General features: G+C 54.7%; 4 protein-coding genes and 1 long non-coding RNA gene across 15 annotated transcripts in view; 3 read left to right on the top strand and 2 right to left on the bottom strand.

Moving 5' to 3' along the window:
- RANBP3 (RAN binding protein 3) overlaps positions 1–2880 on the top strand; it is a 54968-nt gene extending 52088 nt beyond the window's left edge. For all 4 annotated transcript variants that reach the window (XM_087769703.1, XM_087769701.1, XM_087769700.1 and 1 more), the window contains one exon: positions 639–2880. In XM_087769703.1, coding sequence (XP_087625829.1) covers positions 639–682 — 44 coding nt within the window. In that variant the 3' untranslated portion in view covers positions 683–2880. The remainder of the gene's footprint in view (positions 1–638) is intronic.
- On the bottom strand, positions 809–7959 carry LOC148054371 (uncharacterized). Of its 3 annotated transcripts, XR_015707384.1 has the most exons (3): positions 7826–7959; positions 5674–7206; positions 809–5493 (listed from the first exon to the last, which is right to left on the bottom strand). It is a non-coding gene; the product is annotated as an uncharacterized LOC148054371 (long non-coding RNA). The 3 variants fall into 3 exon arrangements; XR_015707382.1 differs by having other exon boundaries at positions 5674–7959; XR_015707383.1 differs by having other exon boundaries at positions 5848–7959.
- Positions 7960–8100: 141 nt separating this feature from the next.
- Positions 8101–12731, top strand: NDUFA11 (NADH:ubiquinone oxidoreductase subunit A11). Its single transcript, XM_087769721.1, has 4 exons — positions 8101–8260; positions 8439–8531; positions 11567–11689; positions 12538–12731. The coding sequence occupies exons 1-4, from the start codon at positions 8179–8181 to the stop codon at positions 12648–12650; spliced, it is 411 nt and encodes a 136-aa protein (XP_087625847.1). The 5' UTR covers positions 8101–8178; the 3' UTR covers positions 12651–12731.
- KLHL33 (kelch like family member 33) lies at positions 8745–19099 on the top strand. 4 transcript variants are annotated; one of them, XM_087769696.1, is made up of 5 exons: positions 8745–8886; positions 15355–15882; positions 16121–17054; positions 17468–17638; positions 18220–19099. In XM_087769696.1, exons 2-5 carry the CDS (start codon positions 15360–15362, stop codon positions 18794–18796), a joined length of 2205 nt encoding a protein of 734 aa, XP_087625822.1. In that variant the 5' UTR covers positions 8745–8886; positions 15355–15359; the 3' UTR covers positions 18797–19099. The 4 variants fall into 4 exon arrangements, with proteins under 4 accessions (XP_087625822.1, XP_087625821.1, XP_087625820.1 ...); XM_087769695.1 differs by lacking the exon at positions 8745–8886 and adding an exon at positions 13829–14464; XM_087769694.1 differs by lacking the exon at positions 8745–8886 and adding an exon at positions 14471–14834.
- A 2290-nt stretch (positions 19100–21389) lies between these two features.
- Positions 21390–27575, bottom strand: GP1BA (glycoprotein Ib platelet subunit alpha). Of its 3 annotated transcripts, XM_087769698.1 has the most exons (3): positions 26135–27575; positions 24970–25051; positions 21390–23873 (listed from the first exon to the last, which is right to left on the bottom strand). In XM_087769698.1, exons 1-3 carry the CDS (start codon positions 26185–26187, stop codon positions 21735–21737), a joined length of 2274 nt encoding a protein of 757 aa, XP_087625824.1. In that variant the 5' UTR covers positions 26188–27575; the 3' UTR covers positions 21390–21734. The 3 variants fall into 3 exon arrangements, with proteins under 3 accessions (XP_087625824.1, XP_009474947.2, XP_087625823.1); XM_009476672.2 differs by lacking the exon at positions 26135–27575 and having other exon boundaries at positions 24970–26054; XM_087769697.1 differs by lacking the exons at positions 24970–25051; positions 26135–27575 and adding an exon at positions 24473–24959.
- Positions 27576–27611: the final 36 nt, after the last annotated feature.

The following is a 27611-nucleotide window of genomic DNA, read 5'->3' as shown; positions in this document are numbered from 1 at the left end:
AGGGGTGGTTGTGAGTTTCATCTTTGCCTTCACATGGCCAAGGCTTGCACGTAAAACCCGAGGTGACTCTCTTGGGCTACTTTCAGCAGGCAGGATCCGGACTGACCCTTGAGTAGAGTGCTATATGGAAAGCAGAAGGTTTACAAAGGGGCATAGAAAGAGTGTAATTCATTTCATTTTACAGGAGGAGACCATAAGTTAAGAAAAGCACTAGTCTTCAGTTTGAGGAAGGCTTCCGTCTGTACTCCTGACTTGGGAGTTGTCTGTGCTTTTTGCTTAGAACATCCAGCCTTTGACAGAGACCGGTCCTCCATCCTGATTCACTGCAGGGAGAAAAGGAAGAATGAATATGAACAAAAGCAGTGGGTGGATTGCAGAGGCTGGAAACTGAGCTTTTAGGCTCTGGGATGCTAGTGGGATCTCCGAACCAGATGAGTCAAGAACATAAAATTCCGCAGTGGACAGAACTTAATCTGGAGAAGGAAGATGTGAGGCAGGGAGAGGGGGAACTCTGCAGCTCTCATCTGGCATGGAAATCCTAAATCTGAGACTTCTGTAGGCTTCTCGGGTAGGGTCTCTTATTGTAAGGCAAGAAACCAGGTATTTCTTATGACAAAGAACTATTTTCTTCGTTTCAGGTCCTAATGATGAAGGTGACGGGCAGAACGTTGGCAGCACATAGCAGATGTGAGCCGGTCTGCTTGCAAGGCTGCTATGAACACCATCTTGCAGGCATCTCTGGATACCCCAGGCCAGCTATTATTTCAGGCAGTGTTGAAGGCTCCAGGACTTAAGAACTGTGCATCCCTGTTCTGTTTGTTTGGTTTTTTGGTCTGGATCAGTAGATTCCACACAAAAAAAGCAGACTTGGAAACTACCTGAATGTGGTTTGGGACGTGAAAGCTCATCATATTGATGAGCCAAAAAAAAAACAAAACAAAACAAAAAAAAAAAAACCAAACATTTCCCCTCTTCCTTGTAATTGAAATGGCACATTACAGCTTGTCACAGCTTTTCATTGGGACCTTTTGACTGTTTCTTCAGTAGTTCATGTCTTGCAGGCCTCCGAGATAGAACTTTCCGACACGGTTCCAACTCGAATTCTGCTTTCGTAACCCCTACTCCCCCTTAAGAGTTTCTGCCACCTGCAGGGAAACCGGGTCCTCACCAGTTCCTACGCTCACTGACTGCCCTGTTGGGTTCATTCTCTTTTTGGACTGCAGATGGGGCAGATTATGTTTTTACCTTTTAATCCCAACGTAGGTTGTGGACACCGTTGTTCCCTGTCTAGTGGGTTTGTAAACAGAGAGAAACAAAACATTGTGGTTCACCAGAAAAGCTTTTTTAATGCGGTAATAAGAGACTTCAAAGTCCACAGGACGTTTTGCTAACTCCTTTTCTTTCTTCCCATTTCATTATTATTATTTGGGGATTTATATTGTGGTGATACTTTTTTATTTTAGTTTTTCAATAAGATGCTCTTGTGTGTTGAAAAAGTGAAACTATTGTTTTGTACTGTTCTTTTCTGTTACTATTTAAGGGAGAGCTAAGCCACTATATATAATAGATGTTGCATACAATTTTTCTTAGAAAATTATATGTTTCTGTGGCTACAGTAAAGTGTAGGAGGCATACAGGTTACACCTTCGGAAAAGTTGATGAGGAAACAGCTGTTAGCCCTTGGAAGAATAAAATAGGCTCATGTAATGAGCTCCGTCAGCCATTAAAATAAACCTGTAAAATAAAGCAGCTCTCATTTAATGGCTTGATTCAACAAGCCATTTAAGCACTTGCCTGACTTAACTACATGTGAATAATCTTACTGAGGTCAATGCAACTATTCACGCTTAAAGTTGAGTACATTTTTAAATATCTTGCTGAATTAACGGCCTTAAATAGAAAATTAACTTCTAACCCTTCCTGTCCCTGTTCTGTTTCCTGAAGTCTTGCAGCATGAAGAAAAAGGTAATATTGCCAGCTTTGAGTAGTTTGGGCTGAAGGATATTGTATTCTGTTCCACCAAAATAAAAGCCAGAATGTGTTTTCCTGTGTGTAATTCTGAAGTACTCCTACTGTAACCATAACTCACTCTTTGCTTTGGATGTTTTCTAATTATTTGGGCCTTTTGTGTGAAAGTTGAGTTTTATTTTGTTATTAAAACATATGGTATATTCTTGTCCAGCAAAGTTGGAATTTGGTAGTCACGGAGAACAGTGACCAGGTCACTTTCCCTGTAAATTCCCCAAACTGTTCTCTTGCCTTTATAAAGAGTGTACTAATAGATAATTTCTCACTTGCTCTTTCTCCTGTAGGTTAAGGAGGTCTAAAATGCACCATTTAAAAGAAAATTAAAGGGGAAGAAGCATTTAATGTAGCCTGAATTGGAAATGAAAACCCAGGTTGTAGCACAAAAGCAACTTTGAAATTATTCAAATAGCAAAACAGTCCTTATTGCCTCTGTTGAACGGAACACGCTTTTCTTCACTGGGAGTCAAGAACCTGTTTTTACCTGTTGTCCGTTGTCAACCGCTGTTGGAGACTGAAGCTGTTGGGACGGGGGGGTGCTTGGCTTTACCAGGTAGCCCGCTGAAGGAACATCTGGGATGACTTTTCGGGGGAGTGAAAAGGGCTGATGATTAGCTGTGCCGCTGCATTTGTGATTTCTCTGGATTGTCTGCTCATGCCTTTTTGCGTTTTGGGGTTTTTTTCCTCCTTAGAGTATGGGGTTTTTTAACCATGCACAAACCTATCGACGCACCCCTTCTCATGCAGCTCACTGACAGAAGCGTAGCCTCTCTTAATACCCACCCACACGATTGTTTCTGCATCACAAGGTCTGGGGAACTTCTGTATTTTCAAATAAATGATCTGCATTTTGGATCTTGGATCTTTTTACACTGAGATACTCAGATTTAAACTACTCTTCTCAAGCAACCTTGCAGCATAAAGCTGCTTGTTGTCAGCATAAAGAAAATAATGCGGTGCCTGGGTCAGCAGGGCCGACTTGTGGAGAAGCAGGTGCTGTTCCTGGTCCCAGACGCCACGGGGCCTCTGCAGAGTCTCGCTCTCAGGTGCTTTACCTAAAATGAAATGGATGGCGCGTGAAGACTCAGAAAAATGGAAGAAACGTGCTTGCTTTGATGGGGTTTAGTGGTGGTACACAATCGCCTACAGCATTCTAAAAAAATCTGGCAACTCTTTACTGATACAAATTTGAGTTCAGCTGGAAGCTTTGCATATATGTTTATAGCAAAGAGGCAAATAGTAGTGTGAGCTACTAACGGAATTGGCCACAGATGGAGTTCAGGCCCTACCCAGCAAGATGTAGTTGGGCCAAAGCAAAACTTATTTCACTCTCTGCTTTAAGCCTTAGTAACCTAGTGACAGGTAAAACCAGATCATGCCCGTGAAAGATTTCTGTAAGGCTGTCATCTCAAAACGTATGTGGGAACTACACGAAAGCTTTTACCGGAAAACAAGCAAACAGAATGCCCCCAGCCCTGCGGCGTGTTTCCCGTGCTGGGCAAGGGCTGTTAGCGGGAGGCTGGCGATGACCACGTTCGCCTTCTTACAACCTTCTCCTTGCACCGCGTCTTTGCTCTTAGGTCTGTTGTTAACATAGGGATGTTGTTAGCGGTTGCTGTGTGTCTTGTTCTGGCTGCTGATTGATGCGGGCACAGCCCTTCAGGTTTTTCCCAGGAGAAAAAAGGATATTGAGAAGTGTAATAAAGTTGAGCACATCTGATGGGGAAAATGTTGCGAGAATGGTAGTGTTACTAAAAGCAGAAGTAGAACTCTTATCCATAAAATTAAAAATAAGATTACACCCGCAGGAAATAGAAACATTAAGGTAAGAAAACGTGGAGTCACAGCATCTTTCTGTAGTCCCGTTCCCAGTGCATGATGTGCTACTTCAGAGAAGACAGGGCAGGGAGAGATCTAAATAAGCTCCGGTCCTCAGCAGTCTTCCACTGAACGCAGGCTGGGCAGATGTCCAGACCGTTAGAAGCCTGCAGGAATAAAAAACCTCCAACTCTGTAACGAGTCCCCCCTGTTCCCAGCCACTGAGCAATTCCACGGCTTGGGTATCGCTGCCGGTAAATGGCTGCTGCTGCTGCGTCCCCCTCTGCAGTTTGGCTGGCCTCTTGTTCTCCCGGTGAGTGTAGAAAATGGTTTCTTTCCTTTCTAGAAACATGTTACATATTTGAAAATTTACCATGTTTCCCCATAACCTTCTCTAGTTTTAGGAATTCCAATTATGATAATTGCCATAATTTGTCATGCAAGATTTCATTAAACTGACTTTTCACTGTGCGCTTTTCTCCCCGTGTCCTTTGGTCTTTCTGTGCACTGACTTGCTTCAACTGAACTCGAGTCCATTATGTGGGTAGCAGATAAATTCAGACAGAATGTTATAAAGGCATTTTAATTTTCCAGCGTCATTTTTTTTCCCCCTGTGAAGATGAGCACAGAGCAACAGAGGTGCTAAGAGAGAATTGCTAAACTAGACTCTTTGAGTCAGCCTTAACTCCCGTCTCCTAGGTTATGGTACAGGTATCTTGCAAAGAAATGCTCAAAGATAATTTCTGTAAATAAAAGTCTCTCGTTTAAAGATAGGATTCAGAGTTCCCCTTCGACTACCTCATTTCGAGGGCTTAAAGATAAGAAAGCTGAATTGGTCATCAAGAACGCTGGTAATTCTGTTGCTGGAGGAGGGCAGTGAACGCCTTCCCTAAGGATACCTGTGAACTGAACGTGGGGTGTATTTTAAACGAGCCACCCCGGTCGAATTCTGGTAGCTCACCTTCAGCTTCTAATGAAACGTCGGAAAAGCAAAGTAGTGATGTCGTATCTGATGTCCTCCTCCTGCTGAAGGGAGCAGGAGGGATCAGTGAAGCCCCCCGCTGCTGGTGACGCTCATCTGAGCGGTCCGTGTGAGGCCTCCGTCCGTGCTAATTGCACACATGGGAGATGCTTTTCATACTGACCGCTGGAAAGTAGCTCCCTAATTGTAGGCGGTTTGGCGGGCCAGATGCAATTCCTGGTCTGGAGAGTTCAGAGCGCGAGTTTAGCTGCAGGTAGGAGGTCTGTTGAATAGGGCCACACAAAAAGCTCCCCGAAGTACTTAAAGGGAGCTCTGAGGAAGATGGAGACTCCCTTCTCACAAGGAGTCCCATGGTGAGGACGAGGGGTAACGGGTACAAGTTACTCCCAGGGAGATGCCGATTGGACACGAGAGGTGAATTTTTCACAATGAGAACAGTCAACCACTGGAATAATCTCCCCAGGGAAGGGGTTGACTCCGCTACGCTGAACACGTTTCAGACTCAGCTGGACGTGGTGCTGGGCCACCTCGTCTGGACTGTGCTCTCGCCTAGAAAGGTTGGACCCACTGATCCTTGAGGTCCCTTCCAACCTGGGATGCTGTGAAGAGGGGAAGATGGGCAAATGTTTTTCCGTGTCACCTGCTGGTGGGTGGGTCTGTCCTCGTGTCTGAAAAAAGTTTCAGAGGTAGAAAGAAACCAAGTTATTTGCAGCTTGTAGTACGATGGCAACTCACCCCCCCCATCTAACAGCTAAGGGAAGGAATACTCTGTATTAGCTGACTGGTTTGTAGCCACAGTTAACCATCAATTATTTGAAGTTAGATGTTTTAAGAGTAATGTTACTTACCTAGGTCGATTTATATGTTGCTTTCCCTGGAACTTTCCTGTTCCTAGTAAGATCACAGTTACATCTCACTGTAAGAGCTGTCCAACGAGCACTAATTGCCTAGGAAGCGCGTTACAGCGTTCAGGAGCCTGACAGGCCTCTGAAAAATCAACCACAGCCGCAGCGTGCCAGTACCTGCGGTTAACTGCGCTCTGCAGGGACGGCAGGTTGGCAGCTGCGCACGCCGGCTGCCTTGCGGCCACAGGCTCTGTGCCTGCTGTAGGTGCGAAGTCGGGAAGGGTCTCGGTCCCACCTCGCCCGTCGCTGGAAGGAGCCGTGTGAACCCACTGCACGTAACACCCGCTCAGGACAGAACGGCTTTAACAGCTGCTTAAGGCCTAGGATGCCGGTCGCTCCTTAGTGGGGCAGAGTCTTACCCTATGCGAGGCTTAGCGACTGCGGTACCTTCGTACTGGGGAAAGAGCATTTGCACCGGGTGCCACCATGCAGCCACGGGGTTTCCAGTCCTGCTCTCCATCGCTGTCACGCAGCCCTTCGTTAGACGTGCTTAGAAAGGACTTAGCAGGAGGAATAAAGCTGCCCTCTAAACTGCTTCCTTTAATAAACTGCCAGTGAGTACTTGACTGTTACGTTTTCTTTTGTGTTTGTAAGGACAGCCACCTTTTTGGGCACAGTGGGAGCAGTGCGGTGGCCCTGCTGCTGCTGCTGGATACAAGGGACAGTGTGAGACCGGACTGAGACTCCCTCGGCCATTACCACACCCCACCCCCTTCTAAAATGGACGCTTGAGACAGCTCTGGACTGAGGGTGACTCGTCTGCCCCGCCGTGCACGCACCGCAGCGAAGCTGGTCGTAATGGGACCATTATCTCTTGGGATAACGCGGGGAGGGGTCGCTCGCGTACAGCTCCGGCTGCTCTGAGCTCCTCTCCCAGAGAAGGGTGCTGGGCGGCTCCAGCGCAATTGCTCTATGCTCCAGCGTAATCCCGCTCTGCTCTGCGCTGGTGCGGCCTCACCGTGAGCACTGTGTGCGGCTCTGGGGGCCACAGCACAAAAAGGACACAAAGCTACTGGAGAGCGTCCAGAGGAGAGCCACGAAGATGGGGAAGGGTCTGGAGGGGAAGCCCTATGGGGAGCGGCTGAAGGCACTTGGTCTGTTCAGCCTGGGGAAGGGGAGACTGAGGGAGGCCTCATCGCGGCCTACGGCTTCCTCACAGGGAAGAGGAGGGGCAGGCGCTGATCTCTTCTCCCTGGCGACCCAGGACAGGACCCGAGGGAAGGGCAGGGAGATCTGCCAGCGGGGGTTAGGGTGGACGTTGGGCAAAGGTTCCTCGCCCAGAGGGTGGTGGAGCGCTGGAACGGGCTCCCCCGGGAGGCGGTCACGGCACCGAGCCTGACGACATTCAAGTAGCATTTGGACAACGCCCTCAGACACATGGGGTGAATTTTGGGGTTGTCCTACGCAGGGACGGGAGTTGGACTCGATGATCCTCGGGGGTCCCTTCCAACTCAGGGCATTCTGTGATTCTGTGAACTGGGAAACGCACAAATAAAGTCTTTAATGCCCTTTTCACATAAAGGGGAAAGAGAAGTAGACAGGTGAGAGAAAGCTTGAGCTATGCCTCAACCCGGTTATGGACTTCTGCCACGCAGCTGCTGGGGTTATTTCAGTGGTGGGGAGAACAGAACTGGAGGAGCTTGGCTTGAAGGAACACCGCTGGGACAGCATGGTAGCCAGTCACTGCATGCTTCTGCTGGCAACCTGAGAACAACTGGAAAATACGTACAGGACGGCCTACAATACGGTGTGGCTCCAGCGTGTCAAAACATCTTCATTATTTCAGAAGGAAAAAATGGAGATACAAGTGTAACAGCACACAGAGACAGCCAGAGAATCAGAATACGGTCCTTGAAAATCCATTAAAAAAAATCCAAGTACTATTTAGTTATAACTATAGCCCCTACACAAAAAACACCCCCTCCCCCCAAAAAAAACCAACCCAAACCACCACAAAACAGCCAGCATTGAAAAATTAAAGGATCAGAGCTGCCAGAAGCGCGTGCTGGCTACGCTTAGACGCAGAGGTGCCCGATCTGAAAGCACCTAAAGAGCCACGGATTGGGAGCGAGCAGGAAACACGAAGTACGACTACTTTGGTAAAGGATTCCCAAGGGCTGGATCAGGCAGCTGCCAGCGAGGGCCGCGGCAGAGCCGGCGGGAAACGGCGGGAGGAGGCGCCCGGCCCGGGGACGGCGCCGCGCTGAGGCGACAACGGCGTTTTCGGCGGCAGCTCAGCTCAGAGCTGCCTTCGTCCGGCGCCTGCCAGGGGCCGGTTCCCCGCCGGAGGAAGCCCCGGCCCCGGCCCCGGCCCCGGCCCCGGCCCCGGCCCCGGCCCCGGCCCGCGCAGACCCCGGCCCCGCAGGCGCTGAGGGCGGCCGGGGCGGGGCGGGGCCGCGCCGTCCTCTCGCGAGAGCGGGCCGGTGCCGGCCGTGCCCTTGCGGCGCCATGGCGGGCTACTGGGATGGCCCCGAGGGCGAGGACTGCGCGCGCCGCACCTGGCTGACCACTCGCGTCGGCGCCGCCGCGGGTGAGGGCCGGGGGCGAAGCGGGGGCCGAGGGGGCCGGGGGCGAAGCGGGGGCCCGGGCGGTACCGACGCGGTACCGACGCGGTACCGACGGGAGGCGGCGGCCCGGCTCGGGCTTGGCGGCGGGAGGCCTGGCACCGGCGGCGGGGCCGCGCTGACTGACGCCGTGCTGTGTTGCAGGCTTGGTCGGGACGGCGTACCGCATCATACTGCTGCAGCCCAGCTCGGCCCTGGCCGCCTTGCAGACGGCAGCCGCGGACAGCGTCACCATGGGTAAGGGCCCGGGGCCTCCCTCCCCCCGGCCGGCGGCGGCTTCCCGAGCGGTCGCTGCCCCGGGCCGCCCTGGCGCGGGCAGCCCCCGGCGGCGCCTCCTGCTGCAGCCTCCCCCCTTGCCTTTGGCTCGGTGCTCGCTGTCGGTTGGTTTTCCCCCTGCTGCTCAAAGGTTGTTGTGAGGGTGGAAGCCAAGAGCCGAAGCGACGGGGACGCCCCTGGCCGGCGGGCAGCTCTGTGGACCGGGAGCTGGGGGTGCTGGCGGGCAGGAGGCTCAGCACGAGTGCGCAGGGTGCTGCTGCCGCCACGGCGGCCAACGGAGCGCGGGGTTGCTTCGACAAGGGCATCACCAGCAGAGGTAAAGAAGTCGTTATCCCACTCTACTCGGTGCTTGTCAGGCCACACCTGGAACACTGTGCACAGTTCTGGTCCCCACTGTACAAAAAAGCTGTGGGCAGGCTGGAGGGGTCCAGAGAAGGGCCACCAAGGTGATCCAGGGTCTGGGCAGGCTGCCGTGTGGGGACAGGCTGAGAGCTGGGCTCATTCAGTCTTGAGAAAAGGAGGCTTAGAGGTGATCTCATCACCATGTATCAGTACTTAAAGGGAGCTCCGAGGAAGATGGAGACTCCCTTCTCACAAGGAGTCCCATGGTGAGGACGAGGGGTAACGGGTACAAGTTACTCCCAGGGAGATGCCGATTGGACACGAGAGGTGAATTTTTCACAATGAGAACAGTCAACCACTGGAATAATCTCCCCAGGGAAGGGGTTGACTCCGCTACGCGGAGTCATCCGCTACGCATCTCATCTGGACTGTGCTCTCGCCTAGAAAGGTTGGACCCGCTGATCCTTGAGGTCCCTTCCAACCTGGGATGCTGTGATTCTATGATTCTATGAAAATGACTTGAAGGAAGTGCAAGGCTTTACAGTTGGTGTTTCCTTTTGCTGTATTTCCTCTAACACACTACTTACACGTCAAATCAGAACAGAATAGTTATTCACACGTGGATAATATTTTCCGCCGGATAATGTAATCCCAGGCATCATATGGGTGATGGCAAAAGAAACTGCTGGATTGGTGCATGAGACAGAAGACCGGCCGTGTCAGCTCAGGCTGAAGATGCATCTGAGACAGTCCCTGCCTCCCACGTTCTTCTCTATTTAAAGCCATGGTCTTTATTTAAAGTCTAGGTAATGCATTTTGTGCAATCTAGAGTAAAAGGTACATATTTTCAGTGTTTGCAAAACAGCTAGGTTCTGCACAAAAGTGTAGTGGAAGCAAACTTATCTTACTCATTTACTTCATATATTTAGGCATTGCACTTAATAAATCACACTTGAAGAGCAAACGCAGTGTTTTGATAGCAAAAGGAAAGTACGTGTGTTTTTTTCCCATCATGCGGTATAGCCAAGAAGAAACCACTTAGTTGTCTTGAATTGTCTGTGTTTTGCAAGAGAAGGCGGTCGCTGAAGAGATAAGCAGGGGACTGAGGGGCTATTCCAGATGCAGGTGCAGATCCGCCGGGCTGGAGCTCCCCCAGCCCCCTGGCAAGCGCACGGTTTTCTTCTCACCAAACTCATCTTGGTTTTCACTCTAATTTAATGGCTTATGTCACCCCTGTCTCCCCCGTGCACCGGTGCTCTGGACTGGAAGCTGGTTCACAAGCAGTCCAGATCTGCGTTTTTGAGTTGTTCAGCTCTGGAACAGGAGCTGGAATCTCCTGTAAGGAGTTGAGCCATAAAAGGTCATTATAATGGGCAGGGTGATGTAACTACTTATGATTTCGATAAATCCCATAATCCTAAACCAGCATATTGAGTCCTCTCACCAGTTCTCGCACCGGAGGAAGGGCTTGTCCTGCCCACTGTTACAAGGCGAGAAGCTGTGTTGTTTTACCTACAGACTCCTTGGTCCAAAGCGGGGAAGCTGAGATACAGTCCTTGGTCTGTGGGTTTTGTTTCTTCAGTGCTCTTTTCAGTTGATTTTAGGATCAGCATAATGGCATTTTCTGCTGAAAAACTGCAGAGGTTTGTAACATGAGCTTGTGGTTTTGCTGGTTTACCATAGAGATTGAAAATTCTTATCCCGGACATTTTTGTTGTTCCCAAGAAAGATGAATTGAAATCTGCAGATGGTGCCTGGTAGCCAGTTCACATTTCATGATCAAGAACCTGTATTACAAACAAAGAAAACCTTTTGGTGTATTTGCGCGACACAGCTATTTGCCAGCTTTTCAGTTACAGGGATGTAGGGTCTGATGGGCTGAGGTACGTAATTCAGTGGACAGGACAACGCTGCTTTGCAATTTCTTAATTCAATATATGAAATGAATTTACAAAATCAAAATCAGTGTACAAAAAGAATAATTTACAAACTCAATTTGCTTTTCTACTATCCAAAAACCCTTGCAAGCCGCAGGCAGGCAGAGGAGTAAAGGGCCAGGACAAACGGACCTTAAGGAGAGCAGAGCTGTCTGCGTTTCTCTGCCCGAAGCCCTGTGAGGCTGGATTCACGGGGACTCGTGAGCTGAGTTTCAGCACAGAGCTCTGCTATCTCCTGCACCCCAGGGGAATGCGCTGCAGAGAAACCCGCTTCTCTTCCCGTACCCCTGGCTGTTTGGGGCTGCCCCATTGCCACATCTGGAGGGGCTCTTGCTAAGTCTGAGGTAATAACCACGCGGGATGCGGTGGCGTTTGTAGCCATCCGAACGCGCCTGCCGAGTGCGCTGGCGCCCAGCGGGGCTCCTGGCGATGCAGCTGGACCCGCGGGCCCGGGCCCTGCGTGGCGCAGAGGTGGCTGCGTGGCTGGAACGCAGGAGGTACCAGAAGGAACCGGCAGGGGCTTGTGCAATGCTGCGTCTCGCCATAGCGGCTAGGATGCAATGCCCCTGGGGAATCCAAAGCAGATCTTGCTTCGTTTTCCTCTTTTCTCCCAGAGGAGCTGTTGTGCAGCACCCCGCGTCTCAAAAACGTGCTTGGTACATATGTAATTCTCTGTTCCTTGAGGGGTTTTGTCTTGTTTTTTTACCTCGTTTACAGCTACGCTAGGAGCTGTGTTTGGCTTAACTACCTGCCTCAGTGCCCAAGTCCGAGAGGAACCAGAGGATCCCTTGAATTATTTCATAGGAGGCTGTGCAACGGGAGCCGTCTTAGGTGCAAGAGGTAAATGTGGATAGTGCCCGTAATGAGATGAGCCCTCTCTGTTTTTAGAAACCTTGCTATTAGGGAGAAATGTAAAATAATGTTGATGTTAGGCTTATTTGGTAAAGATTCATCTCAGCACGTGAATTCCCTCTCATGCCAGTTCCGTTGATGCTCCGTTGTACAGGTCTGCTAAAATAATCCTGCTGCAAAGGGAGACCAGAGGGAGAGCCGAGCCAGTACTGCCAGTTGTAACTACCAATTATAACTTGAAATTGCAGGCTATGAAAGATGTAATTGTGGAAATCCGTGTTTTCTTGGCAACAAATGTGATTTATTTTACACGGAAAATATAATCTAATATCTGCCCTGCGAGTTCTTCATGCGCTCCGAGGGACAAGCTGCATCTTGCTGCTGTTGCATCTCGTCGGGCTAGATTAGCTCCTGCAGATATTTATACAGCCCTGTTTGCTCTAGGCATTTTCAGACTCAGTGTTAAAGATGTGAGGGATTTATTTAAGTTGTAATTGTGGTGAAATAGAATTTATCTTTACTTTTCCTAGTTGCTGAGCTGATGAGAGTTTGAAGCAGGGATTGTTATTTTTGTCACTGAAATAAGCAATTTAAGATTGCTTAGGTAAGGAGATGGGGGAGTGGATTACGGAAATTGATACATCAAACCACAAGCTAAAAGCATGTGAAAACTTAATTTTAAAAAATACCACTTTTCTGATTTCTCTCGGCAAGCAACGTTACTGATGGTCAAGGGCCTGTGAGTAGCTCACGGAAAAATTGCAGAGTCTGTCAAGATCTACTGTATAGTACTTGTGCCCTAATAGATCTCTTGTGGTTTGGTTTGTTTCTTCCAGCTCACAGTTACATGACGGGTACCATCTCATGTTTGGGCTTTGGAATTACCGCGGCTCTAATGAAGATAGGTAACAAGGAGGGCTGGAGGCTGACGGGACCTCCCAAGCTGTAAATGTAGCCTTTCCGCCCTGCAAGCTGTCTCTTGAACGCTGTATGTAATAAGACGTTGTGTAATAAAGTTACTGTCAAATCAGCTGTTTTCACAAAATTTTGACATCGTCCGGCTGTTCACGGTGTTGGGGCTGGGCCGCAAAAAAGCTGGAGCCGTTGGAGAGGAAGCGTCGATCTGCTGCTCCTGCCAAGATTTCTTTTTCAGGCACAAGTCACTTTGCCGCCGTGGCTCTGCAGTGCGTGCGCTTGAGGGGTACAGTTACCGTCTGCGGTCCGGTCTTTCAGGGGTTGTTCTTGTCGTTTCGAGTGGGTCCTGCAGGATTTTTTGGCAAGGATTGGGCTTGCGCTGCACCGAGACCATCAGCAGGGGCTTGGAGTCAAAACTTCTGAAGAGGCGCTTGGCTCTAGGTTGAGGATTAGGAATTTGGGGTGGGGGAAGGAGGTGTCGATTGCCCACATGGTGTTGGGGAGCCTGGGGCCTCTCTGATAAGCATTTAAGGAGGTTTAGAGCCCACAGCCTCAGGGTTAGAAGTGGGGAGTAGCTGAGGTTGGAAGGGACCCCTGGAGATCTTCCTGCTCAGAGCTGGAGCAGGTTGCTCGGGGCTGCGTCCAGCTGTATTTTCTGTGTGCAAGCTGAAGCGCGTCCGGCAGAGCCACCAAGGAGGGGTGGAGGGTTGAGGCGCGGGATGCCCGAGGAGGCGGGCGTTGAATGCATGAACTGCAGCATTGAATGCAGCACATGAACTGCAGCATTCAGCCTGGAGAAAAGAAGGTCGGGGCTGATGTAATACCATCTTCTTCACAACTTGATGGTTACAGAAAAGGCGGGCTCAGGTGCTCGGTAAAGGCCGAGAAGTAACAAGCACAAGTTGCAGAAAGGGAAATTCTAACTAGAGAGAAGGGGAAAAAAATCTCACAGTTGGCATAGATAAGTGCTGGAAAATGGACTTGGAAAGGCTGTGACATTGTCGTCTTTGGGGACACACGATTCAACCGGAGACACGGGAATGGGAGGGTAGAGGGACGGCGTTTGGGGACGGGATAGGAGTGAATAGAGCGGGGAATGTGGGCAGCAGGGGAAGCAGGGATGTGGGGCAGGGGAATGCAGGGAGTGCGAGGGGAGGGGACAGGAGGTAGGGAACCAGAGACAAGGAGGTTGGGGGGCCCAAGGACAGGAGAGGAGGGGACAGCAACAGGGGACACACAGTCACAGCCATGGCAGGCTGTGCTGATCCCTGCCGTGGGCTCTCTGGGCAGGCGGAGGTCCTGGGGGCACAGGATGGTGCTGGGGGCGCTTGGGGCTGGGCCGAGGGGCCGGAGTCCCCATGTGCTCCTGGCGCCGGGGCGGGGGGACCCCTGGCTCTGTGGCGCAGGGCTCAGTGGGGCTGGGCTCCAGTTCAGGGGCACAACGGGCGGGGGGTCGCCCCCCACGGGGCTGGGAGAGCGGGGGATTTGCTTCCCTCCACCCAAGGGCTTTTGAAGCAGCTTCACCCTGGGCTCTGGAGGTGAGCAAGGTCTGGGGGGGCTGATGGGCCAGAGACCCCCAACAGGACCTGCCCAGGGTAACCCGGGGTTTACAGCGCCTTCCCACTGCCTGAGAGGGGAAAACACACCCGGCAGCTTCCACCGCCCCACTGCCTGTCCTCAGGGCACCCAGGTGTCCCCATCGCCCTGTCCCGGGGCTCCAGGGCCTCGGACCTCCCTCCGCCTCGGCCTCTCCCAGCTCCCAGCCGTGGCCACGTGTCCCGTCTGGGCTATAATTACCCGGGCACATTCCTGGGGGGTCACAGGAGCTTCCCGGAGCGGCAGCAGGCGGTAAGGGGGGACGAGTGCGTGGCACGGCACAGCGTGGCATGCCGCGCGGCAGTGCAGGAAACAGCATACGGCATGCACCACGCCGGGCTGCAAAGCCTGTGGCCCGAGCAAGGACACGCGACACCGGGCAAACACAGTGAGCAACGTGAGATGCCACTCGTGACGGGGCGGGGGGGCGACAGCATGCAGTGCACCGCGGTGTGACACAGCGTGCCGCACGAGGATCGGCACGCCCCGACAGTAAGCAGTGCAAGAGGGCGCACAACACGCGACGTCACGCGCGACTCGCAGTGCCATGCATTGCAACACGCAACAGGCAGCGCACCACGCGACAGGCAGCGCACAGCCGTCGCTGCCGCACACCAAACAGGTGGGATGGGCGGCTTCGCCGCAGAGCTGTTCCAGGGACCAGCGGCTTTGCCACTGTTGGAGCACCAGTAGTTTCGACTGTGGGGCAATGGTTGGGGAAGGGCTTGGCGGGTTCTGCCACAGGGCGGAGGGTTTGATGGGGGACGGTGGATGGAGCTATGGGGCTGTGGCTTTCAGCTGGGGCAGCAGCGTTGGCTGTGGGTCAGCAGCTACATCCTGAGGGTTCAGCAATGAGGTGGATGAGGGACATCAGCCTCAGCTGTGGGGCAGCAACGTGGCCCCTTGGTTTCACCTACTGGGCTGCAGTTTTGCCCAGGGGCATTAAATTCAGCTGTGGGGCAGCAGCGGATCCTGGTGGCCTCGGCTCTGGGGCAGAGGCTTTGGCGATGGATCCAGTGGCTTTCACTGTGGGGCAGCGGCAGTAGCGGGACCCCGTGTTCCCAGCCGGGGCTCCTGCCGTGGGCCAGAGGCTCTGGCTATGGAGACAGCCCCCTGACCCCCCACTCCGTGTGTCCCCACAGGCAAGATGTGGGTTGCAGAGGGGCCAGCTCCAGCCCAGTGGAGCCTGCGGGACGGGGCCCACGCCGGACACTTCCTGGCCGCGGCTGACCATCTCCGCACCGCAGGACAGCTGGTGGACGTGGCCGTGGGCCCGGAGGGCGATGTGGCCCATGCCGTGGTCCTGGCCTCCATCAGCTCCTTCTTCCTCCGTTTCCTGGAGGGCAGGACCAGAGAGCTGCGCCAGGGCCCCCCGCCCCATGTCCCCCTGCCACCTGGGGCCACGCTATGGGGCTGGCGGGCCGTGCTGGCCTTCGCCTATGGGGGAACTGTGCCCCACGGCCGGGAGAAGGAGGTAGAGGAGGCTGCCCAGGCCCTGGGGGCCCCCAGGGTAGTGGCCGCCTGTGCCCCGCAGCTGGAGAGTGACTCCCAGGAGGGGTGTCCCAAGCCCCTGGAGGAGCAGTGGGAAACGCTAAGAGCCATGGAGCGACTCCACACCAGCGGCCTGGGCTGTGACCTCCAGCTCCGGGCAGGGGACGAGGTCATCCCAGGTGAGCGGGGGGTGGGGGTCCCCTGGGAGGGGCTGGGGAGGGGGCAGGGTACGCTGGGACAGCGGGGTCCCCTGGCAGGGATGCTGGGGGCTGAGGAGGTCGAGGTGCCCATGGGGCTGGTCTGCTCGGGAGAGCTGGGGGGGTGGGGGGGGTTGGGGGGTGGGCACCTGGGCTCCCACAGGGCTGCATGGTGCAAGGGTACCCTGCTGCCCCCACCATTCTTCCTCCTTCCCCCTAGTTCAGCGCCTGGCCCTGAGCTGCTCCTGTGACTTCTTCCGGGCCCTCTTCACTTGCCCCATGCGGGAGGCCACCCACGACCCCGCCGCCCCACTGGCCACAGGGCTGTCCCCAGCCGAGCTGCGTCTCCTCCTCTCCTTTGCCTACACAGGGGCTGTGGCAGGGCCGTGGCCCGCGGTCCTGGAGGCAGCCGAGACCTCCCTGCGCTACCAGGCCTGGGGGCTCCTCACCCTCTGCCTGGATGTTTTCACCCGTGGCCTGACACCAGAAACTGGCCTGGACGTGCTGGCCTTTGCTGTGGCTTACGGGCTGGCCCAGGTGGGCCGTGTAGCAGAGGACTACATCTTGGCCACCTTCCCCAGCGTGGTGGCCACACCGGCCTTCCTGGATCTTCCCGCACACGTTCTCATCCGCCTCCTCCGCTCCGACGGGCTCAACGTCCTCCATGAACTGGAGGCTTTGGAAGCAGCATCCCGGTGGCTTATGGCCAATGGAGATGGCCAAGAGGATCTAGCCAAGGAAGTCCTGTCATCTGTTCGCTTTGCCCTCATGTCTGGCCAGGAGCTGAAGAAGGTCCCATCAGTGACTGCAGGGGTAGCTGACCCAAAGGTCCTCCGCGAGCTTGTGGTAGCAAGTTTGGCCCCCATGGCCCAGCTGCCATGCCGGGTGCGTTCCTTGCAAGAGGTGCTGGTGGTTTCTGGTGGAGACAAACTGACGGCCAACCTGGCTGCCCGAAAGCCCAGCAGAGACCTCTGGTTTGCCCACCGCTACCTCAGCGCTGTGGGGCTGGTGAAGCAGGTGGAGTGGCGGGCACTGGGGCAATTTCCTGATGGCCCACGCTTCCGCCATGCTGTAGCTGTGGTGGGCAACATCCTCTACGTCCTGGGTGGAAAGTGCTACTATGGGGTCCATGACACCCTGGCCAGTGTCTACAGGTGAGGGCTACAGAGGACCTAGAGGTGCCATGTGGCACCAGGACAGAGGAGGTGTTGGTGGAGCTAGAGCTGCCCCATGGACCCAAGGCATTGTGGCATTGCAGTTGGGCAAGTGGCCCCAAGGCATTCTGGGATTGGTTGGGTGTAGGACTGGGAGGTGCCCTTCTACTCTGGGATGTTACAGGCTTTTTGGGGGTAGGGCAGGGAGGCTCCTATCTGGAGATGCCTCAGGGCATTATGGGTTTGGTATTGCCCAGAAGGAGGCGATATTCCCATGTGAGGGGACCACGTGGCCCCAAGGCATTATGGGATTGGCTGGTTGTAGCTGGGTTGTTGCCCTCAGCGGTGGCAACATCACCTCATGGCATTGTAGGTAACAGGTAGCCTCTTGCCCCTTCACCTCTCAAACCCAGGTATCAGCCTACGGACGATTCCTGGGAGCGCCTGGCCAGCATGACCTGTGGGCGGAGCTGCTTTGCCGCTGTGGCACTTGGGGATTTCATCTATGCCCTGGGGGGCACCTCGGGGGACCTCTACTGCACAGACACCGTGGAGTGCTATGACCTGGCCAACGACACCTGGAGGTGAGACCGCTCCACATGGACACCTGCTTTCCTCTGCCCTCGCAGCCCCTTGCTTTGGCCAGTGGTGCCCACTGAGTGGTCTTTGGGCCACTGAGCCTCCAATGGAAAAGGAGCCTCCAGCGGCCTTTGGGAGAGGTCTACCTGGTGTTGAGCAACCGGGCCCCTTGGAGGTCGTTGGGTGTTGACCAGTGATGCCTATTGGGTGGTGAATGAGTTTTTGGCCAATAGTATTCACTGAGGGTCTGTTGGCCACCTGCCAGTGAGACGAATCATTTAAACATCTTCCAGCTATGTTCATTGGGTGCTCTGTTGGGTGTTGGCCAATATTGTCCATTAGGGAGTCCACTGTGGGCTGACCAATGGTGTCTTTTGGGGTCTACAAAGTGTTGAACAGTGATGGCCCTTGGGCATCCATTATGTGTTAGCTGATGCTGCCCACCGGGGCTCGCTGGGTGTTGGCCAGCGTTGAGCACTGAGCGGTCAATGGAGCCATGGCTCCCTGGGGAACTCCTGGGCAGGCAGTCACCATGGGGCAGCCCTGCTTAACCCGCCCTTCACCCCCTCCCTCTCTCTTTGCCCAGGAGGTGCCAGCCCCTGCCGATGGCTCTGTGCGGGCACGCGGCATGTGCCCTGGATGGTGCCCTCTACGTGTCAGGGGGGTGTGATGAGGCGTGCCAGTGCCAGGCAGCCATGCTGCGCTACATCCCGGGTGCGCCTGCCACGCTCCTGGCCCCCATGAATGGCCAGCGAGCTGGGCACATCATGGAGGAGGCGGGGGGGCAGCTCTATGTGGCCGGAGGGCTGTGCCAGCGGGATGGACAGCCTGGCTACAGGGACCAGCTGGCCTTTGAGGTCTACAGCCCCAAGCTGGACATCTGGGTCCTCCTCAGCCCCCTGCCCCATGCCCATGTAGGTGGGGGCGCAGCTGTGCTGGGGGGGGAGCTGCTCGTACTGGGAGGGTACAGTCATGAGACCTACCGGGACACCCACTTGATCCACGCCTACCAGCCGGGCGCCCGGCGCTGGATCACCCGGGGCACCTTGCCCCATGCCTATACTGACCTCCAGGCTTGTGTCCTCACTGTACCCTCCGCCTTGCGTGGCCCCAACGGCCCTGAGGTCCCCTTGAGATCTCCTGACACCCCCAATAACACTTAGAGGGGCTTAAAAGCTCTGCAGCCCATACTGGGATCCCCAGGTAGCATCCATGGGCACCTCTATGGGACAAAATCACCCCCAGATCCCTTCCCCACAATGGGTTCCTCCTGTGGTTTCCAGCACACCCCCCCCACCCCCAGGATACATGCCCTAGACTGTGGGGACCCCATGGGACACAAAGACTCCCCACACTGAAACCACGTGCCTCCAGGAACACTCGTTCCCCTGCCCTGACCCCTTCACTGGGAGCTGGGGATCCCCCAATTTCCCCCTGCACTTGGGTTGAATAAAAGTGGCTCCTGAACTGCCCATCTGGGTCTTGTTGTTTCTGCTGGGGAGCCCAGACCTCCAGGTGCTTCTCGCAAGGAACAGGAGGAGAGCAGGAGACCAACGGCCTGATTGTCCTGGATGGGTGGTGGTGGGGACCAGGCTTGCCTGGATGCCTGGGTCCCCTGGGGAGCGGTGGGCGGAGGGCACTGGGGCTCTGGGTGCCTGCGTTCATTGGGCATGGGGGAGGGTGTGCGTGTGTCTCGGGATTGAGAGGCATCTTGGGGTGCATGGGGGATCCTGAGGGAACAGGAGAGTCCTGGGGGTGCCAGGGTTTTGGGGCAGATGGCAGGGTAGGTGGGGGGCATTGGGGGATCCTGGGGACTTTGGGGTTCCTAGGTGGTTCTGGGAGGTCTTGGCTTCCTGGAGTGACCTGGAGTGCTTGTCGTGTGGAGAGCTGGGAGAATCCTAGGGAGGACTTGCACGGAGAGGCAGAGGTAATGGGGATTCTGGGAGATATTGGGGTACCAGTGGTATCTTTGGCGAGGGAGTTGAGGGTCCTGGGATGTGTAAGGGGGGGGTTCAAGTTCTCCTGGCTCCCCAAAACAGTATTTTAGATGTGATCTAATGAGTGCTGAGTAGAGGGGGATAATCGCTTCCCTTGGTCTACTGGCTATGCTCCTGTTAACCCAGCCCAGGCTTCAGTTGCTCTCTTTGCTGCCAGGGTGCACTGCTGGATCTTGTCCACCTTTCTGCCAACCAAGACAGGCAAGTCCTTTTCCGTAGCTCTGCTCCCCAGCCACTCTGCCCCCCACCGGCACTTTTGTGGTCTTCCTTCCGAGGCACAGGGCTTTGCATTTGTCCTTGCTGACTTTCATCAGGTTTCTGTCAACCCATTTCTCCAGGGTGAATGGTGCTCCCTGAATGGTAGACCTGTTGGAAGCATACCAACTGATCCCTCCCAACGTGGTGTCATCTGCCAACACGATAAAAGCATGCTCGGTCACCTCTTCCATGTCATCGATAAAGAGGTTAAACAGAAGAGTTTCCAGTGCAGCCCCACATGTTACCAGCATCCAAGTGGAGTATGATCCATTAACTGGTGCCGACTTTCACACCGCTTTTTACCTGTCCAATTCTCCAGCCATTCAGAGCTTGATGGCCTAACTTGGGTGCCATGACATTGGGGGAGAAGTGTCAAAAGGAGGTCAAAGCTCCTGGAGAGGCGAGAGCTGACGCGTGCTGCCCCACCACAGAGCCCAAGCACAAGAATGTGAGAAACAGCACCATTACAAAACTAGAAAAGGCATCCTTAATCACCGACATTGCTATGTAAGACCAGAAGGGGCTGAAAAATATCCCAAGATGTAGTAAAAGTATCTGTTAAAGGAAAAAAAAAATCAATGTAAAGAAACAATTCAAACTGAAGTACTGGGGCTCTCTGGGGTCTCCCCAAGGCCACCCATGTGTCCCTTGGATGCTCTGAGGGTGTCCGAGGTCTCTTGGGCTGTTGCAGTCATCGCTAGAGTTGTTCTGGGTCAAATTTGAGGTCTCTGGGGCTGTTCCTGTTGTCCCAGCAAAGAGGGAGAGAGTATGGTGGGGTCAGAGGACAGCACCAACACACAGACAACCGTGGAGCTGGTGTGTCTACAGGCGCGCTAGCACGCGTGAGCTTGACTAGCAGACGCACTTGCAATAGAAGGATGCTCACCCCAGCTGGCCAAGCACAGGCACACGTACCCCTCTGTGGACCAAGGAGTAAATCTGGCAGAAGGCCTGCTGACCCGCCGTAGCTGGACGGTACGGTTGGGACAGTTAGAACTGGAACGGTTCAGACTGCACAAGTGATTCACGTGATCTCGTCACTGCATTTGTGCACCAGCGCTGGTGCCTGGCGTTTGACCCCTGCCAACAACAACCTCTGTCTCCTTCTCACACCTCCCAAAATGTTTTGGTGACTTCTGCACAGGCGGTGACAAAGTTTGGCCAGCCCCTGGACATTTTGTCCCGGTGTGATCCCTTACAAGGCACATCCATTGCCCTCTGAAGCCTTCCGCCCTCCTCCCCCAGTTCCAGCCATCCCATGACGGATGATGCAGAGGCATCGACACCAACCGTTTCCTGAACTTATTACGTGACAGTGGGATGCTTTTCCCTCGTGATTCAATCCCACAGTGAAGGGCCATACATTTGGGGCAAAAGTCAGGAAGCTGGGTGTAAGCAGACTTTTCCTCTCTATCATCTTCACTATTCCAAGTATTTAAGACAATTTTGTCATTCGCTGTATCCTGCCAGGACTATGGGAGGTCCAATGAAATGAAAGTAGCACCCACTTGAAATTCAGGCAAAGAGAATATTTATTCTGTGATTAACAACCCAGCACTGAGTTGAAAGCATAGCGCAGCTTTATGTGCCTCATTGGAACAGAAGCAGTTGGGACCCGGAGTACAAAGTAAGCTCACCCCGAAAGCAGGCGGTGTCAGCCCCAAACTATCACGAACTGGTTTCGGACATCTTCTCCCTCTGCCAAGTACCCAAGTAATTATTTCAGTGTGTGAGGGAAGGAGCTGGATGGCTTCCCCCCGGGCAAGCAGAACTTTCCCTTGTAAAACAAGGGTACACGAAGCAGAGCCACGACCCTCCATCTCTTTCTCTGAATGTACAGAAGCATTTACAAGGTGTTGCCAGCATATTTCACTCTGACATCACCGATGGCCTTGACACCCCTGTCCAGGCTGTAAGCAGAAGGGGTCCTCAGGGAGCTGAGGTTTGTGACCATCAGCTTCCTGGAGAACGACTCGAATGAGGCATTCAGAGGACTGTGGTGGACCCACAACTCCTTTGTGGTGCAGAAAGAGGAACTTGCAGGAGGACTGCGCTGTGTCCCCAGGTCTTTAATCGTGCAGTAAGTGACCTCAGGGCACAACTCTACTTCCTTGATGGTACAGAACATGGGGCGCTGGAGGGGGCTTTTGAAGCTGCTGAGATGCATCACAGGGCTTTCTGTCGACTCCCTCCACCTCCTCAGCGGATACTGCACCTCCTGGGTCTGCAGGGGCTTGTGCCAGGAGGGCAGTCCCACCAGACACATCCACGCCAGCAAGCCCGCTAGAGCCAGCACGGTCAGGACCAGCAGAACCAAGCAGGCCAGGTAGAGCACCCAGTGCAATAGGCAGCAATGCCTCAGCACTCCCTGCCCCCACTGTGGACCCTCCCCACCTGCCCACGAGCGCAGCACGGCTGGTCCTGGGGTGGAGCACGGGCAGAGGGGAGGAGGTGGAGGGGAAGGTGCAGGCGGGGTGAAGCGTGTGGTGCCCAGGGGAGCTGGCAGTGTGGGGGCATGAGTGGAAAGCACGGTGGTAGAGACCACTGGTGTGGCTGACATCAGAGGAGATGAAGATCTGACAGTGGAAGAGGTCTCTAGCAGGGTAGTAGGAGGCACTGCCGTGGAGGTGGTGGGAAATGTGCTAGTGGACACCATGAGAGTGGGATAGGTGTTGGTAGTGCTGGTGGTGAGGGTGGTTTGGGGATGGCTGCTGGTGCTGGGAAGTCTGGTGATCATGGTGGTCGGCAGTGAGGTGGTGGAAGCGAGGGTGGTGGATCTGTGGAGGGTGCTGGCAGGAGCAGCAATGAGGGTGGCGGCAGTGCTGGGGGCCTGTGTGGGTGTGACAGTGGGACTGGCTGGCGCAGGACCGGTGGTGCTGGGAGCTCTGGTGCTTGTGGTCATTGCAAGCAAAGTGCTTGGGGCGAGGGTGCTGAGGGGAGGTCTTGTGGTAGCGAGGGGAGGCCAGGTAACAGCATGGGGCATGGTAGTGTGCTCTTTGGGGATGGATGGATGTGAGGGGAAGGTGGTGATCCTGGTAGTTTTCTCCATCGTTTCTTCCCCCTCATAGTAGTCATCCTGCTCCTCCTCAACTGCATCCCCTATGTTGTGGCAGTTGGACTTGAAGTAGATGATGGGCTTCCCCAAATGCTCAGGGGGGCTGTGGCACAGCACCTTCTCAGGGGCAACCTCCACCTTTGTATTCTCCAGGCCCCGCTCCGGCTGGTAGACACTGCCATAGTTCTCCCGGATCCAGGTCCGCAGGTAGTGCAGGTCGCAGCTGCAATGCCAGGGGTTCTCAGTGAGGAAGACGTATGCAAAGAAGTGCCCCTCAGGGAAGAAGTTGGTGGGCAGGGTCTGCAGGCGGTTCCCTGAGAGCCAGAGGGTCTCCAGCTTTTGCAGATCCTGCAGCAGCTCCTCAGGGAGCTCCGCCAGGAGGTTGTCTGAGAGGTCCAAGTACTTCAGTTCCCTCAGCCCCACAAAGGCCTCCCGGGGCAGTGTCTGCAGCTGGTTCCCTCGCAGGTCCAGGTCCTGCAGCAATGGCACAGTGAGGAAAGCCCCCGGGGCCAGTGTCACCAGGTTGTTGTGGGCCACGGCCAGGTGGGTGAGCTCAGGCAGGCCATGCAGGGTGGGCAGGGTCCTCAGCATGTTGTGGGAGAGGATCAGCTCCCTCAGGGACAGCAGCAGGGGCCCGGTGTGCAGATCCACCAGCCTGTTGTCGGTCAGGTCGAGGTCCTGCAGCTGGGTGAGGGGCAGGAAGGCAGCGGTGGAGAGGGACACCAGCTGGTTGGTGCTGAGCAGCAGGATGCCCGTGTCCGCGGGCAGGTCTGGGGGCACCACACTGAGAGCCTGCCCTGTGCAGTTCACCTCCAGGAGGTCCTTGACCTTGTTAATCTCTGACGGGCAGGACTGGCCTGGGTTGGTAGTGCCGGCTGTGGGCAGCAGGGCCAGGAGGACGAGCGGGAGCAGAGCAAGGACCTGCATGGTCTGGAGGGGAAAGCCAAGAGGTATGGGCACAGGCAGGCATGCACCTACACGTCACCTTTCTTCCCGCGCAAGCACCGTTCCACAGCAGAGCTGGCATCCCCCGCCAGACCCTCTGGGAGCCCTCTGAGCCCTGCAGCTCCTCCCTGGGAGGATGGAAGGGAGAGATGAGTCCCACACCTATTGCCAGCACACACCCCATCATCTCATCCTTGGTGGGCAGCAGGCTCAGCAAGGAGAAACCACCTCTGCCCTTTTGCTCGCCTCATCCTCCTCCATGGGAGGGAGAACCCAATTCACGCACCTCCTCATGGCGGTGCCTCCTCCACCGGGGTGGCATTGCTGCCCTCAGCACTGCAAAAGCAGTGGCTCCATGGTGTTCACGTCCCCGCATACCCACACCAACCCCAGCTCAGACAAGCCATGTGCTGGAAGACGCTCCCTAAATATGCTCTTACCCAGCACCAGCTGAGCCCTCTGCTTGAGGGTTCACAAGGCTTCACAAGGTAGGGGCATGAATCATGTAAAAAGAGCTTCCCACCCACAGATGTGGCTACTCCGAGTGCCCGGCCCCTGATGGACATCGCTTCCTTGGGACTCACCCGTGGACCCTCCAGCATTTGCTCTCCTGCTGCTTCGCCTCCCTCCTGCCCAAGGACCGGGCGCTGCTCTGGCAGCAGCGCTGGTGGCGGGGCTGCCCAGGCCCTCTATCAGCACACCCAGCTGTGGGAAGGGAGCTGCGGCTTCCTGAGTAGCCAAACCCATCTCCCGTCCTTCCGCGCAGCCCTCGCTTTAACTGTGCTGCCACACCACCCTCTCCTTGGAAAAGTCTCAGCCAGAGAGCAGCTCCATAATGTCTTGCTTCTACACAGTAAAGGAGGGAGGGCTGCACAGGGGAGGAGCCCTTGCATGCCCCCTGCCCCCCAGGCCGCACCTTTTTACATCCCTGGAAGAGGATCCCTTGCACAAATGTCTGCCCCTTCCTCTGCTTCAAGGCAGCTCTTGCTCAGCACGCTCTGGGCTTCGATCCTTGAGGCACCTCAACCTGGGGACCGCAGCCTAGTTGGCATAACAGTGAGAAACAGTTTCTGCACGTTACCTCAGCTCGTTTCTTGTGGTGTAGGCCAGGGATCCTTTCTTTCTGGCTTGCCAGGAAAAACGAGGATGGCTCTTCTGGGGAGCTGAGAGGCAGCTTCAACATTTGTGGGAGAAGCCGCAGCACAGACCAGGCAAGGAGATTAGAGGCAGAGGAAGGAGCTCAGTTTTGCAGTTCCTCCTGCTGTCTGTTTCTGCAGCCAAGCTGTCTCCACTTCCCCGGCCCATAGGTCACTGCAGAGCATCTTGGGCTGCAGGGCTGGAGGGTCACCCAAAAGCTGCAAGGGCAGATGTTACAGAGGAGGGGCGATACTGGTTTTCTACTGGTTTTCCTTTTTGTGGATAGTGGTGGGTCAACCCTGGCCAGCAGCTCAACACCCACCAGCCACTCACCCACTGCCTCTATAGAGGGATGGGGGAGAGAACTGGAAAAGCAAAAGTGAGAAAAAAAACTTTTGTGGGTCAAGATAAAGACAGTTTAATGAGTGAAGGAAAGAGAGAGAGAAAAGAAGTGATGCAAAAGCATTCAGTCACCACCTCCCACCAGCAGATCGATGCCCCACCAGTTCTCAAGCAATGGCACCTTGGAAAAATTTCCCCTCCCCAAGTTTTATTGCTGAGCATGATGCTACATGGTATGGAATATCCCTCTGGTCCACTGGGGTCAGCCGTCCCTTCTGCGTCCTCACCCAGCCTCTCTCTCACCCCCAGCCCACTTGCTGCCGAGGCATTTTAGTTCAGCTTGGAGCAAGAGGGCTGGAGGCAGAAGCAGAGGCAGAACTCGAGGGTCTGTTTTTTTGGCTCTGCATCAGCAGTTTCCAACAGAAAGCAGGGGTTAAGAAGGAAGAGGGCAAATGTAACCCTGGCCTTCTCATGGGATCCCAGGGATTAAGCCTGCATGTGGTTTCCCCTCCTCCACAGCAGTACTCTTACCCTCACCCCAGGGTGAGGCATCCTCCGTGACACCACAGTCTTCCATGCCACGGCCCCACATTCCCAACCCACAGCCCTTATCATTGCTTCTGCCTCTCTGTCTCCCTTTTCCAGGACACCTTGAACCTTCAAAAGGTCCTTCACCCCACCTGCTTCACTCCCTGAAGGAGAAGGAGCAGAAGACCCAAGAAGTCCACTGTGACAAGCCTTGCTGAAGGGGAAGGGGCACGCTGTACGGGAGGAAGGGGGTGCACAGGCCAGGAGTCATCTGCAGGCACACTCTTCCCATGGCTGGTTACAAGCAGTGAGGAGGAGGCCAGGAGAGATCCTGGGGTCCTGACATCCAGGTGGGGAGAGTAAAGGAGCAGGGACGGTGTCTCCTTGCTGAACCTGCTTCCCTCAGGTGAAGGCAAGAGGAAGATGAGGGTTACATCAGCCATCCTGCAGTGATGGTGCTTTTGCCCCACGTTTGCAGTCCACTCTTTCATTTCTGTCCCAGGTTCACATTTTGTCCAGCCCATCAGCTTCCTCCCCTGGTCCAGAGCCTGTTCTCACACTCTGGGGGTTGATCTCCCATGAGACTGTTGCCCAACCTTGATTTCACCCACAGACTGTTTCCAGTGGGTGTTTGGAAGGAACAAGGTGACCCAGGTTGTTTCCCATTTTCTTTAGCACCTCACCAGCACCACATGTGACTCTGGGAAATAGGAAGCAGATCATGAGCTGACGGTGCCCAAGGGTCACAGAAACATGCAACGGCATCACCCCTGGCTTGAGGAGCACGGTGCTCCTTCTCCAGCGCAGAAAGCGGGGTCTGTATCTTCATGTTCCCACCAGCCTTCTTTAGGGACACGGACATCTAAGCACCCTTCAGGCCCTGGCAGCAAGGGCCACCCTCATGCTGCCTGTCCCTGTAGACTTGTGACACTGTTCACAGGGGGCCTTGGAGCACTCTGTCACTGGGTCCTTTGACGAGCCCCCGGCTACTGCAGACCTCACAGCTGATTTGGCATCTGCTGCTTTGTGTGGGCTTGTGTACAGCAAGGAACAAAGCAGAGACACGACCACCAGCCTCTGGGAGCATCACTCTTGGGGGCCGGGCAGGCCTGGAGAGAAAGGTGAAAGCCCTAATAGCATCTCTGAGCCGTTCCCTTCAAGCTCCTCCATGGCGGGAGGACGGAGCTGCCCTTGGCTGAGCATGAACAGACCTACCCTGGCACACATGCAAGTGCATCCTCTTTCATTTCCGAGAAGCTCATGAATTCAGCAGTAATGGTGAAGCCTTCCCTTGGGAAGGTCCATGCTTGCTGGACATCTGTTGAATGGAGGATCTGGTGCGAAACCATGTCTGGCCTCAGAGAAAGCACATACTTCTATTGTCCTCTTGCAGGTGGCAGTTTCCACTACAGCAAAATAATCTGGAGTTGCCCCAAAACACGCCTCAATATGAGATGCCCTTCTTCATCTGAATTTTTGGTTTCTCCAGCTTCATTTCAGCCCACATGGGACATTCTGAGCCTGCTCCACGCTCCTCAGCACTGTAAGCAAAAGCACCTTTTCCTCCCGCAGAATGAGTGACCAAAGGTGAGATCCATCTCACAGTGTTAGATGTCTCCAGCTCACAGGTGAGCTCGTCACCTGGGCTTGTGCGGCAGGCAGGCGCGGGGACAAGCACAGCCATGGACCAATCCCACTGACATGCCTTCGTCGTCT

The sequence above is a fragment of the Nipponia nippon genome, unplaced genomic scaffold, assembly GCF_047370975.1.
Source record: "Nipponia nippon isolate SJK-2023a ecotype South Korea unplaced genomic scaffold, ASM4737097v1 scaffold_31, whole genome shotgun sequence".
NCBI classification, from domain to species: Eukaryota; Metazoa; Chordata; class Aves; order Pelecaniformes; family Threskiornithidae; genus Nipponia; species Nipponia nippon.
This window is presented reverse-complemented; position numbering and strand designations above follow the sequence as displayed.

Bases quoted from the DNA above. Each gene is read 5' to 3' on its own strand.
- NDUFA11 (XM_087769721.1), top strand. From the start codon at position 8,179: ATGGCGGGCTACTGGGATGGCCCCGAGGGCGAGGACTGCGCGCGCCGC. The intron at 8,261-8,438 runs GTGAGGGCCGGG...GCTGTGTTGCAG, and splicing joins TCGCGTCGGCGCCGCCGCGG to GCTTGGTCGGGACGGCGTAC. The intron at 11,690-12,537 runs GTAAATGTGGAT...TGTTTCTTCCAG, and splicing joins AGCCGTCTTAGGTGCAAGAG to CTCACAGTTACATGACGGGT.
- KLHL33 (XM_087769692.1), top strand. From the start codon at position 14,537: ATGCACCACGCCGGGCTGCAAAGCCTGTGGCCCGAGCAAGGACACGCG. The intron at 14,601-15,354 runs GTGAGCAACGTG...GTGTCCCCACAG, and splicing joins CGCGACACCGGGCAAACACA to GCAAGATGTGGGTTGCAGAG. The intron at 17,055-17,467 runs GTGAGGGCTACA...TCTCAAACCCAG, and splicing joins ACCCTGGCCAGTGTCTACAG to GTATCAGCCTACGGACGATT.
- GP1BA (XM_087769698.1), bottom strand. From the start codon at position 26,187: ATGGGAAGAGTGTGCCTGCAGATGACTCCTGGCCTGTGCACCCCCTTC. The intron at 25,052-26,134 runs GTACAGCGTGCC...GCTGCCTCTCAG, and splicing joins CTGTGCACCCCCTTCCTCCC to CTCCCCAGAAGAGCCATCCT. The intron at 23,874-24,969 runs GTAACGTGCAGA...TTTCCCCTCCAG, and splicing joins ACCACAAGAAACGAGCTGAG to ACCATGCAGGTCCTTGCTCT.